Source organism: Pterocles gutturalis, unplaced genomic scaffold, assembly GCF_000699245.1.
Source record: "Pterocles gutturalis isolate BGI_N339 unplaced genomic scaffold, ASM69924v1 scaffold10102, whole genome shotgun sequence".
NCBI classification, from domain to species: Eukaryota; Metazoa; Chordata; class Aves; order Pterocliformes; family Pteroclidae; genus Pterocles; species Pterocles gutturalis.
In genome coordinates this window covers 34107-47659 of record NW_010112769.1, presented here as the reverse complement: position 1 = coordinate 47659, position 13553 = coordinate 34107, and the positions used below count along the sequence as shown (strand labels likewise).

Here is a 13553-nt window from a genome sequence, read left to right as displayed (position 1 = left end):
TGATGCTGGCTGGCTTGGGTCCTGGTGTTAGTGTAGCAACGAGATCATGCACATCATGGGCTTTGCTACTTAGGCAGAAGCTGGGGTAAATCTTGCAGCCTGTGATGTTGGAGCTTCTCCCAGACTAGCTATTTTAAACTAGGTCAAATATAAATGTTCTTGTCTGCAGATCCGTCCTGTAGGATGTTCCTCTTACAGCTTGAGAAGCATGATGTGTTGTGAGTGCTCCTTGCCTATCATTTGTTCCCATTACATCAATACTCCATTGTATATACTGTAGCTCAGAACAAAAATGGAGTGGGTTTTGCCTATGTGTTAACCATCAAGACACTGAGGAGGTAGTGGGGAAAAGGGTGGTGTACCAGAAACAATTCAAAAGTACATCATGGTTTCTACCAGCAAAAGAGAGAGCACTTTGCTGAGCTTATTCAGGAGTTTCCTTTCAGGATGATTCAGAAGAAAACTGCAGTAACTGAACAAAGCAGTTGCTTCCTCATATCAGCTCCTCTCAGGCAGCAGAAAGCCCAGCTGGGACCAACTGAAAAGAGCACAGCTGGCTGGTTGGTGTCAGAGAGCAGGGTCACCTTTAGCTGTCCCTGTGCAGCAAACCAGAACTGATGTGGCTTGGTCATGATGATGAGAGTGCAGCCTGGCACAGTCTGCGATGGAGTTGGCTTTCAGGAATCCTTAGGCTTTGGGGCAACTATAAAGCTTGAAGAACTGCTTTAATTCCCTGTAGCTATTTGGTCTGTGCTGAGCTGTAACAACCTTCTTAAACTGAGTTGTTCTATACCACTGCTAAACAAGCAAGCCTTCCTCCATCAAAGCACGTCACACATTTAAAAAACAAAAAAACAACAGAAAGAACCCTCCACATGTTAAAAATAAAGCCTCTGAAAAAAATAAATACTTCTGGGGCATCTGCTTCTGGGGCATAGTAAACATACAGATTCTTCCTATTTTCTACTCAGCCTCAATGTAACACTTACAAAAATTTAAAATCCCGCCCTTCACTTTGACATCAGATAAAGTGAATCTTTTCTTAATAGAGTCCTCCATGTGCAGAAAAGAGGAAAGGAAAGGGCAGCCAAGTGTGAAGGAGGACCCTCACTCAGACCTGCATCTGTCAGGGTCAGATCTGTCCCTCTGTTTGAGGCAGAGGACGCAGGAGAGGGTAGCTGCACAGCTCTCCCCACCACCCTGCTGGGAGTGCTGGCCACTCCTGGGAGAGAAACAGCAGGGGGAAAAAAATATATCTCCTTCACAGAAAAAGTAATTTCACACACTGCACACAGCAAATGTGCAAGTTGGAGTGGCTTGGTTCCTCACAGTTGCCTTTGCATTTACAAATGAGAATTTTTATGCATAGATTCCCTGTAGATCTTCTTTCACCATCTACTACATTACACAGGGATGGATGAGACCTTTTGTGATGCAGTTCATATTCCAAAGCTGAAAGCCCTGAAAACTAAGAGTTTCCACCGTGAAGGAAGGGATCTGTTCATCATGCTAGTGACAGCATCCATTGTACTCGACAGAAATTGTGAATGTAATGTTTATTTTGTGCATTAAGAGTGTCTGTGTGTGTGTGTGTACACACGTGCATACTAGTCCAGGAGCTGGTTTTGTCACACCATGGTGAAAAATCTTTCAAAGCAGACAAATAGCAAGGTAATCTATATGCAAATTTGCTGGTTTAGTCAGTCTGATGTGCCTGTGACAAAGAGTGGATTTAATTATAGTTTATTGGTGCTGGTTGTGCTTGAGTAATCTGGAGGTAATGGTGCATAATGCTGAATTAATCTAGGGTGAAAAAGATTGGTTTCCTGGGGATAAACTGAGACAAAGGCAAGTCATTCTCTCCCTCCACAGCTGGGTCCATTTTCCTGTGCAGTCTAAACAGCTAAGTTTTCCTGGTGTCATTTGGAAACTACAATTTAAAAAAAAAAAATTTCTAATGATCCAAAGAATTTCGGAAGTAAATTTTCAATCAGAATAGCTTCTGTTTGCAACAGTGGCATCATTCTAGCAGGTAATTTGGTGTTTAGTCACTCTGTTCCTGTTTCCCTCCTCCCTCACACCCAGTATGCTCCATCACAGGCTGAGTCATGTACATAATACATTCAACACAATGACAGTTAAGAAGGTAGAAGGTGAGAATTAGCAGTGTTTGAGAGAGAAAATGGTAGGAAAAAGATGTAGAACAAATGGCTAGTGCAGGAAATGAGGATAGAGAACAGGAGATTTTCTGTTTCATTATGTGAAAGATTTAAAAATTGTGCTAGCATGAATGCTTCAGATAAATATTTCAGAGTAAAATTAATTTCTAGACAAAGTGAAAAGGAAAAAGCAGAAATACTCTTCATTACAGAACACTTTCAGATATGTGGGATCACAGTCATAGTACATGCATGCAGTTTTGCAAGATTAATGCATAAAAAATTTGGAACATAAGGACAGAGAATGGACAGAAATGGAATATAATAGCTTTGGAAAATATTATTTGCTGCATATAAAGCAGTCCATTTGCTTACAATGTCTATTACATATATTTTATAATGACCTAAAAATTTTGCCTCAGTCATTAGAGAAATATAGGTCAAAAGAATAATTTTCTCATAATAGGACAGCTACTGTTTTATCTGTACAGTTTACACATCTTTAAAAGATTAGTTAAGCCTGGTCATCTTAATGAAAGGAGTGCATAGCATGAGAATTTGACTATGTTTAATAATAGACAGCAAATTTGAACCGCTTCAGTGTGATTTTTGAAAGGAGCTGAGTGTTAATTCTGTTTGCAGTTGTTGAGGGCCAGAAGAGTCTCAGCTTTTGTGAGAAGCTAGCTCAACATAGCACAAGTTCATCAGTAAAAGATAAAGCATCCAAAAACATTGACCATTTTGTGAAAATTTGGCCTAAAGCCAAAACTTTTGATCCAAAGCTAGTCACTCTTTGTGCTTCTGGCTATTGTTTCTGCCTCAGACACTGAGCAATGATCCATATATTTTGGGGCAAGGAATCCAGTGAGATGCCTGAGTAACTTCAGTTTACTTTTCATCTTCAGTGTTGGAAGAAGGCAAAGCAAAAGAACATTTTTTTAGGATAATCTCTAATTTCATGCACACATGGCCTTTAGTCATTTGCTTTGGCACAAACCATAGAAACCACATCAATCAGTTACCATTTCTTCAGGTTTTCAATGTGTTCTATCTTTTTTTCCTTAAGCAAAGTGTTTGCTTTATATCTGAAAATGTAATCTGTCCACAAATATTTTTTCAAACCTCTCCAGAAAATAAGCTCTTCATATTGAAGTGTTTCTGCTTTCTTTATCTCTAGACAGTTGATACTTGTTGACGAGACGGTGGGTCAGAAGAGAACACTAGATTTTGTTCCAAACCTTTTCAGTGCTTTTCCAGGTGGAACGTGACACATCCTTTTGCAGCCTGATGTTTGAGGTGCTCAGGCCTTCATAAGCAACTGAACAGGTGTCCAACACTTCCAAAAATCAGGCCAAATGATGTGACTAATTCATCATTATTAAGAATTTTGACATCAACTGAGAAAAAAGTTCACTGTAGTCAAATTGTGTTGTATTTTAGTATACCATATTATTTCGAACCACTATTCCACTTTTTCCTGTGAGGAAAAATCCTGGAAAAATCTACTTGCACCTTACCACTTTTCATTCAAACTATGATTTCTGGGATGGTTGCTTTCTAAACAGCTGTCTTTCATAATTCATTTTGGTGCTTCATGTTTCAGAGGCAAAGGTGATAAGCCTTTCCAGAGGAGATGTTTTCACTTTGCTGTCAAATGATTTTAATGACCTTTTCAGGACACGGTATGCATCACATAACAAAATAATGTATCTGTCTCTGTCTGTGAAATGTGTACGCTGTGGCGTACTAGTGTTAATATTACTTTGCCTAAAAATACAGTATTTCTCACATGGCTGTCATCATTGACATTGTTATGACCTCTCAGTCTCACAGAGAGGTTATTACAGGGACTATGAATCTAGTCTAGCAAAAACAGACTTGCATAGTGACTACAGCTCCTTATGTCTGTGTGCTGTACTAAACAACTATCCTGAGATGCAGGAGCTGTGAAAGGAGGAAGTTGGTTCACGTGGATCTTCACACCAAGTCATCATCTCTAGGGACTTTCAGCTGTTCAGATTCTTCTCTGAATTGATTATCCTGAGTCAGCATTTTAATGTACTACCTGATAGATTTTGCATGTGACCTAAAGTTTTTAGCAGAGAGTTAAAGCTTGTAAAGGTCAGGATCGACAGCAGAGATGTCTGCCATTCGTACTGCCAAAGTGGCTTCACTACAGTACAGTTCTGCCTAAGTCAGCAAGCTGCTGGAGTGGGGTGTGACAGTTCTTGGCTGAAACATTATACTTTCCTATAAGTAACATGCTTCTTGCATCTAAAAGCCACAGGAAGCCAAATACCTCCATCTGAGACACTTTCTAATAATCTTATACAGGTATAAACCTTCAGTATTAAGCTTGGTGCTGCTGGTGTTCAGTTCTGTGGTCTGGCCTTGCACACAGCTGCAGTAGGCAGCCTCCTGCATGGGCAGCGTGGAGCAGTCCTCCTTAGACCTGATGTAAAGCCCAGGAAAGGTCATAGGGATGTTTCCAGTCAACTTCAGTGGCCTATGGGTCCAGTACAAAGTTATGTTTTATCTGTAATTGGTAAAGTTACACATAAAAAGAGAGCCAGCGCTGCTGCTACTTCTTGGAAAATAAGAGACAGTACAGTTCTTAGCTGTTACGAAGTGAAAATACAGACTGCCTGCATGGCTTTGAGGTGCTTAACGTTCCTTATGAGAGCTGGGTGTTCAGCAGCTTGCTAGTTTGGTCCCTAATTGACAGAATATACTTGTGACTCTGCATTTAATCATGGTTGGTGATTGGAGTAATTTAATCAAAGAACTGATTGGGGTAATTTGAAATAGGCCCCACTGGTGAATGTCAGTAGTTAAGACGGATTGCCCAGTGGAGACAATAGCTAGTAAAAGATAGGGTAGAGGGTAGGCAGTAAATAAATCCCATGTTTTCTGTCATGGGACACTCTAGCCTTGTTTCCTGACAGTTCCCTCTCAACTTCTCAGGATGGTGAGAACCCCACAGTCTCAAAATGCTCATAGGGCAAGCAGTGAGGTGAGGAAGCTTGCTGATGGTGTTACATTATTCAGATCATTGAGGAAAGGGCAGACTGAAGAATTCTGTAAGGCCATTGTGAGGCTGAGGTTCTGGACAATAAAATTATAAATAACATACGGTCTAGGTATACACATAGTAATGTGCATAGGGATAAAAGCTCTCAGAACTTAACCTGTGAAATTACTAACCGTGAGCTGACCTGTACCATTCACGAGCCAGATGCTGATATGGCATATAACTAGACAAAAGCTTTGTTTCAGTGCTTAGTGGTGGTCAGATATGTAAATCAAGCATTAGGAATGATGAGGAAAGACATAGATGATAAAACAGCAAATGTTGCCATACCATGGCACAAGTCCATGGTTTCCCCTTACCTGGACAGTTCTAGTCCTCTCATCTCAAAGAGGATATAATAAACGTGGAAAAGATCAAGGAAGAGCTACAAGGATAAGCAAAGGTAAGGAATGAGTTTGACTTGAAGAACAACTGCAGAGACTAGAAGCCTGTAGGCTAGAAAAGAGGCAACTTGCCAGGAATACGATGCAGATCTCTAGGCTCAGGAGTGGCATGGAGAGGTGTGGATGGGGGTCAGCCATTCAGTGTCTCTACCAAAACAAACTACCATTACACAAAGCTAGTAGTAGTCAGGTTCAGAGGAAAAGGAAGTGGTTCTTCATAGAGTGTGTAGCAGGCCTGGGAAAATTGTTGATAAAAGATGTTGTGGATGTCAGAACTCTCTCTGAGCTCAACAAAAAGCTGAAGAAGTACCTAGAGGAGAAATCCACTGAAGAACCCAAATATGGAGAAATCCCATCCAGCTCAGAAAATCCCCTTATCTGAAAATAGTTGCAGACAAGGAGAGTACAGAGAAGGAAGTATCATGTATGCTTGTCTTGTTCTTCCTCTTCCCTCAGTGTCCATTTGTGGCCACTGTCAAAGTCCAGACACTGGGTTCAGGGACCTTTGATCTGACACAGTACAGGTGTTGTTGTGAAGCTGGTGTTTCTGTAGGGTGCTCCAGAGGAGAGGTCTGCAGCAGCACCTCTGAGCTCCCCAGCAGCAGATCCCTATGGCAAGCTGTGTCTATGTGCAGCACCGTTACCTGGCTTCTTCTATGCCATGTCCTCCTCTGCCTTGATTATGCAGTGTGCACTTTCTTCCAGATGTTTGCATGAATTATCTGTTAAATTCTAGAAGTCTTCTTTTTTTTTTTTTTTGCTTATAATAAAAAAACGTTGGTAAGTATGGTGTTTGAAAATGAGGGGAGATACATAAACCCATTGGACTTCTTTGTCATGAAAAAAGTGTGCAGGGTTGGGGGTTGCTTGCTTTTTACGCATTTGAAAGCTTTGTATGCCATCTGCTGGGCTCAGTAGGACTTTGCACACAGGAGCAGAATTGCTAGTTGCTGGTTGAAAAGTGCTTGAAGAATTGAATTTTACCCGGTGTTTTTGTTTGCACCTCCTGGTTCTTTTGGCTCTGTTGGTGATAACATAACCCAGGTCTATTGAATGTTCTGTGCCACACAGAGAAGTGCCCGCTTGCAGTTCCCATTTAGAGATACCACTCAGACTGAATTCTCTAATGGTTTTCGCTGTTTGGTCACCTAATGGAGAAATGGTGGAAGGAAACAAGGATTGTCCGGCATGGTGCCCTGGCCATGTATTGTGGTAGTGGAGCCCCCTCTGAGCAGCATTCAGGCTGTCTGAGGCTGCCAGAGGCAGGCGGACGCTGTGGACCTGGAGAAGGCCGTTTGTCCAGGGGCCCTGGCTGCTGCCACTGTTTGATGTGTGGTATCAGTGCATAGCAGCAAGATACAGCCCTATACATTGAACTGTGTGAATGGGTGGGGTGTGAGTGTACCAGGTGGGTGAGGCACAGGTCCACAGGACAGGCACAGTGACAGCTCTGCAGTTAAGGCAGCTGGTGACAGTGAGCTGGCATCTCTGGTCTTGCAATGTGAGATGTCCCTAGCTCTCACCTTGGGAGCATCAAAGAGCAAGGTAATAGAATAAGGTAGCCATGGGCCCTTCCAGAGGGCTGAAGTGAACTTTGCATATTCATCATCTAGGGAAGATGGCCGGCTGTGTGTTTGCAGAAAAATGGCGAACAGTCTGACCTGTGTGAGCAGCTGAGTTCAAACGTGCAGGGAGCTGTAATGCAGTTAGCCACAGCACTGCATTGGGACACATCTGTCACCGTGAGAACCCTCAAGAGTAATATCCTTTTGTTTTTTTCTTCCTCACAGTTATCTCCCTGGTGTGTTCGCTCTTGCTCCGTAATTTGATGATACAGGGCTTTGGCAAAAATACTGGCTTCTGTGGTCCCATCCTCTCATCCATCCCTTGCTACTTGTTCTCTCCCCAAGCCACAATGCCCCTTATCCCCACGCAGCATGTGAGGCCATGCTGTATGCTGCTGGGTTTAAAAAAAATAAACCAAAACTACAGCATGGTGAAATGGGTTATATTTAACCCAGACCAGTTCCTTTTTTTTTCAAATCACAATGTGGCCTCATAAGCAGCTGGGTCAGTGCAAGCAAGGGAAGCATGGTATCTGCAGTGCTGAGGGCGGAGCAGGGACACATGGCTCTGTATTCAGCTCTGCTTTTGAACTGCTGAATCATCCAGCTGTGGCCAAGGTTTGGCCTCCACCCTGGGGATGCCCCAGCCACCAGCAGGCGTCTACGAGGAGACGTCTGGCACCTACATCAGTCTTGGGCTGGTGGCTGCTCACAGCGCTCTGCGCTGCAAGGGATCTTGCTGAGTTCCCCATGTCCAGCACTGCTGTGCTTTGGGGGCTTAATGATATGTGTAAAACAAGGGTCCTTGCTGCTAGGTGGAAGTATGCTTTGAATTTTCAACTGCCCAGGGCAAAAAGAGAGTGGTTTGACAACAGTGAATCCTTGGTGCACATTCAGCTGCTCTTTTGTGCATTCATAAGATTTCACTAATTATGCACCTATAATTCATAAGAATATAAATAGAAATGAACACATAAATGAGGAATAACTAAGCCTTTTCCTTTGATTTCATTCTTCTTGCATATCAAGAGATGGCAGTATATTCTTCCATCCAAGCTACTAAAGACTTACAGCCTTCTCTGCTGTAGCAAGGAGAACCAAATTCCTGCAGAGTCTTAGAGAGGATGTTCAGTCTCAGGCAAGTAGGCAGCCTGGCATTTTGGTGATCTTTGAGTTGTAATGGTACATCACCACATACCACTACTACATTAATCAGTAAGGGGAAGAGATCCTAAATTATGTCCAAAAGAACAAAAAAGGTTTAAAAATTGTAAACGTTTCTGATACAAACAAATGAAGAAGATTACTGCTGATGGCATTGCATTTTGAATGATCCACTATCTAGAACATATGGCAGTATTACAAAACTGTTGGCAAAAAACAGCAAGAGTAAAGCCGAATAAAAATGTGTAGGAAGAAAACAAGAGCTAGGCCGAAAGAAGTGCAGTCAGTTAGAAGGAAAGATCTGTTTCAGCTGAGAGTTTATGCTTAAACAAATTTAACATACTCTTTGAAAACTAATTATGTTCAGCATTCAGTCTGAATGCCTTACAGATGACAAACCACAACGAGAAACAGACTTCCTTCCAGTGTTTATACATTGAGTGTTAGACCTTGAACCATGGCATTGGTAGACTTCATTGAACTCTAGATCGCTGTTAGATTTCTGTAGCCCTTGAATTCATATTACAATCCATTAAAACTATTTCAAGCAAATGCTGTCAGTGGCAACTCATGTATAGTTCATAATTACCATCTTTTTTATATTTTCATATACTCTGTTTTTGCTGCTTCTTGTTTTTTTCCAAATCATCTTCAAGTTACCATGATGCTTATAGGAAGTGTTCTCACTGAGGTCACTGTGCAGTGCCTTCACACTTTCGTATAGTGACTTGATTTCTGCGTTTGTCTTATTTTATGAACCAATATCTTTCAGCACCCCCAGATTCAAAAGGAGTCACAATATATCAAGTACTTATGCTGTGATGATCAAGCAACTCTGCATCAGTGGGTAACAGGAATAAGAATTGCCAAGGTGAGATTAAAAGTGAATTTAGTTAAATATGTTTTCTGTGAAATCCTGTCTTCCTCAGGTTACTGACTGTCATCACCTCAGCTGGAAATGCGGTGACAAGAATGGACGTTCATGCTAATTTTACCATAGAAAGGAAGAGCAGAAGGGCATGACCAGGATGGATATGCTGAATGTTCCTGTACCCTAGTTATCAGTGTGTTTTTCTCACTAATATGAGGGTAGCTGTGAAACTCATGTGTTGTAAAACTCACTCCACAGTTACCTGGCACAATAATAGTATGCTGTGGCTAAAGATAGGCAAGCTCTGGTCAGTCCAGCTGTGACATTTTTCAGACAGTTCTGCCCAAATTGTCTCTCCCACCTTCTTCAAAAAGGTCCAAATTCACAGACCTTTTTCATTTGCACAAAATATTATGGAGATGGATTTATATGTAGCTCAGTATACTGGCTGTACCTGGCTATACAGACCTGCTTCTGTTAGGTAAACATTCTTTTCTGCCAGTTCTGCTGCAGGGTGACATCCAACAAAGGTGTGGGGTGAACATTAAATTATTTTGTGTCTTATACCGACAGAGCCGTTTGCTCTAGAGCCCAGGATTCAGTGTCCCAAGTCTCCAGTCTGAAAACGTAACACTTTGAAAGCATTGGAAAAAAATATTTATTGAGAACAGTTCATTTTAAAGCCAAGTTTCAGGATGTTTACGAATACTAAAATGAACATAAAATATAAGAATTATATCAGTAGGACTGTTTTTGGTCACAAGGATTCATGGTCGATTGTGCTATTATGGAGATGCTTTCCACCTCACCCTATACCGAAATAGGCACAGCACTTGTAGAAGGCTACTTTTTAACACAACTTGGTAAGAAGGAATGGGGTCAGAAAAGAGAGCAAAATGAACGTTTGGCCTATTTTAAGCTTAACACCATGCTTATTGTATTGTTTTGATTGTTTTGCAGTATGGCAAGACACTATATGATAATTACAAATGTGCGGTGAAGAAAGCTGGCTTGTCCTCTTGGTGGGCAAATCAAGGGACAGTGGAACCAGCTGCCCCTGCAGGATCCTTATCAGCAGGTACTGATGCTGCCACAGCAGTTGAAATCACATTTAGTGTCTTCTTCTGTCTCATCAGTGTTGCACATAGCCTTTGTTCAGAAAACTATCCCATGCATTCAGCAAGATAATACCTTGTTCTAGACAGCCCATCTGATCTCTAACTAAGCTAGAAGCAGAGCTTTCACTTTAAAGTTAGAACTTGAAGAATACAAAGACAGCCCACCAAAGGTCAGTTTAAATCTGCATAATTTAATAAGGTATTTTTCTGTTGGCATCTGAATGCAAAACCCTTATTCTCTCTACATTTTATGTACTGATGGTCCATGTCTTGAAGTTTTCTGTCTGCTCATCTCTACATTGGCTGTATCGGAGCTTTTCTTCGAATAAGTAAAAGGAATGAGTAGGATATTCTGAGAATGATAATTCCAGAAAGAGATGATTATAGGGTGAGCCACTCTCTTTCCTAGCCTTTCACTCATTTGCATGATAACAGAAAAGACGCAGAGGAAGAAAGGATTGGATTATTCTCTGATTTTATTTTTCTAGTAGCTTCATCATATTGATGTTACCTGTTTTAGTATTGTACAGATACAACAGTGCATGATACTAGATGTAACTTGCATGAATGTTTTTAGTTTACATGCTTAGGATATGCTTTATTTATTAGGAAGGAGATGCTTACTGTGATAAGACAGGCAAAGTCAAAATCAGTGTTGACAGTTAATGTTCTGACTTCTCATGTAGACAACTCAAAATCCTCCAAACACCTTTCCAGGGCTTTAGTTTGCCTTTTCTCAGTACATGTGAGAAGAGGGTGGTCTTTCTAGTATTCCTTGGAGTCAAATCATGGTAATAAATGTACATTTGGGGTAGGGAGACACAGTAACAGGCTGTTTTGAGATCAGGGGATTTTTTTGATGGTTGTGCGTGGGGGTACTTTAGCGAGGGTGAATGGGACAGTTGTTAAGCATTTTGCGTTCTGGTGTTGATGGCATCAGAGAGGTGGCTGGCCAGTGGGACTCCACGCTGGTGCTGCAGTCTGTACTGGATATGGGCAGGATCAAGGCCTTATAAAGTATATTATACATCTGTATAATTTCAGCTTCTGACTAGAATCCAGGAACACTGCATGTGATCATAAAATATACCGTTAATCTTAACTAATGGATCACATTAAATGGTTAAGTAACCTGGAAAGATTTTAGTCATGTATGTTATCTCTATGGAAATATCTCTGAAGGATCATTAGCATTCTAATTGAGGCAAGTCACTGTGGTTCTTGCTGTTTTACAGTTATCATTACTTCCCTACATAAAACCTGGGCCCTGACTATAATACTATAACCTGGACTGCCTGACTACGAGCAGTTGTTGGCTGATGTTTTGGAAATGGAACAAAGCATATTTCCTTCTGTTCTGCTTTCAAATGGCTGCACAGTCATTGATATGGTCTGATTTCAGTGATCCTTATCCAGGCTCCAGGCATCTATTGCTGGCACTAGCATCAAACTGGCAGGAGTGGGATGGATTGAAGTTCCCCTCCCGCAGCAACTTTAGTTTAGGTAGTCTGACATCCCTTGAAGGCTAAATGGCCCTAGTAATTTCAGTACACTGCGGAGTTTGTCTTACTTCTTTGCCAATCATGTGATTTTGCAGGCATGGCAATAAAAATAATTCTATTTCTTATGATATTCATGGAACCTCTTTGCTAATCAGAAAAGTACAAATTAAGATTAAAACCATCATTGTGCTTAGACTCACATTGCAGACAGTTAAGGGTTCACTAGCGTCCAAGAAGTACAAGTGGAACTTTACCAGATCTCAGAACAGTACATTATAACAGAGCTAAGGCAGCCATTAAATTTTACAAATGCATGTAACTAGGCACCAAAGACTACCTACTACTTTGATGTGTATGGCTTCCAAAAATCCTAGACAAAACTGGAGAGTTTATTTAATCCTCTTCAGACAATACAGGGGCTGGGGATTTTTTCATAGTTAAAGCCACAAATTAGTCCTTCGGTCTCACATTCACTTACTCCATTTGGCAGTACTGGGTTACTTATGCATATCCCCTACAAACACAGTAATATGGTGGGCAGACAGTTTGCAGAGCTTTAACTTAGCCAGCTAGCAGATTTTCACTAATTTGAGAATACAGTAAGGTTCATAAATCTTCCATGATTCCAGATGGGGGAGAAGTTTCAGAGCTGTTAGCTCACATACTAAAGAAAATGGACTTTGAACTTTTAGTTCTCATGACTCTTATTGATATGAAACTGTGGCACTTTTAATCTTTAGCCTAAAGTAAAGAAAAAAAAATGCAATTAAACCTGAGAATGTGGTAATACTACAGCACACTGCAAACTTCAGAATACTGTTATGAAAGACAGGTATTTAAACAACAGAAGGCCAGAGGGTGGGCTTACCTATGCCAGTTTGATTCCTGCTTAGCTTCCCTTCCAAAGTCAGCTCCCCTTCTCTGTTCCTGTGTCAGCCTTAATGATCCCCTTCTGTAACGACCATTTACAGTAGTCAGAAGAAAAAGTTTTTCATTTGTCAACACCTTTACACACTCTGATAATTTCTGTCATATGTCTTCATAATTCTTACACTGGCGCTTCATGTAAGATTGTCCACTCCAAGTGTGGAGGCATGTGGATAGGTATTAGTTTTAATGTAAAGTATCTTGTTTATTTTCCTTAGCTAATGAACTGAATATGAAAAGTCACAAAATAAGCCTGAAGTAGAAAACAGACATCCTCATGGATTTTAATGAATTATGTATAAAAAGCCTGTAATGAGTGATTCCTTGGTGGAAGTTGTAAAGACATTTTTATAGCCTGTTTCTTAGTTTGCTATTCCCTGATCTGGTTAATATCACAATAATGTAACACTCTCTTCCACCTCCTCTCCTTGTCACAGGTGCTGTTCAGTCAAATGGACAGATTCCCCAAATCGTTTGTCGTTCCAGTGCAGAATTTCCAGAGACTCAGAAAAAAGTGGACACCTCAGAGGTACAGGTCAGCAGTTACTAGCAGTTAAATGTCATCTGTGAAACAGTTATTTTTCTTCACCCACTCACTTCCCCCCTCAAAGTGCCAGTGTACTGTTGTGACAAGGATTTGGCTCCTGGGCAAGGTGGCTGGTTCCTTGCTGCAAGCAGTGTGCCTGTTGCACAGAAGCAGGGAGCCATTGATGGGAGGTGAAGGCACAGCCATGCGCCACTTTCGTTCTTCAGAACAAATAGCCATGAGTTCA

General features: G+C 41.2%; 1 protein-coding gene across 1 annotated transcript in view; it reads left to right on the top strand.

The window, feature by feature from the left end:
• Nucleotides 1-13553, top strand: part of APBB1IP (amyloid beta (A4) precursor protein-binding, family B, member 1 interacting protein) — a 49872-nt gene that overhangs the window by 33580 nt on the left and 2739 nt on the right. The window contains exons 10-12 of the mRNA XM_010074188.1: nt 9135-9233; nt 10194-10311; nt 13218-13309. Of these exons, the coding sequence (XP_010072490.1) occupies nt 9135-9233; nt 10194-10311; nt 13218-13309 (309 nt within the window). The remainder of the gene's footprint in view (nt 1-9134; nt 9234-10193; nt 10312-13217; nt 13310-13553) is intronic.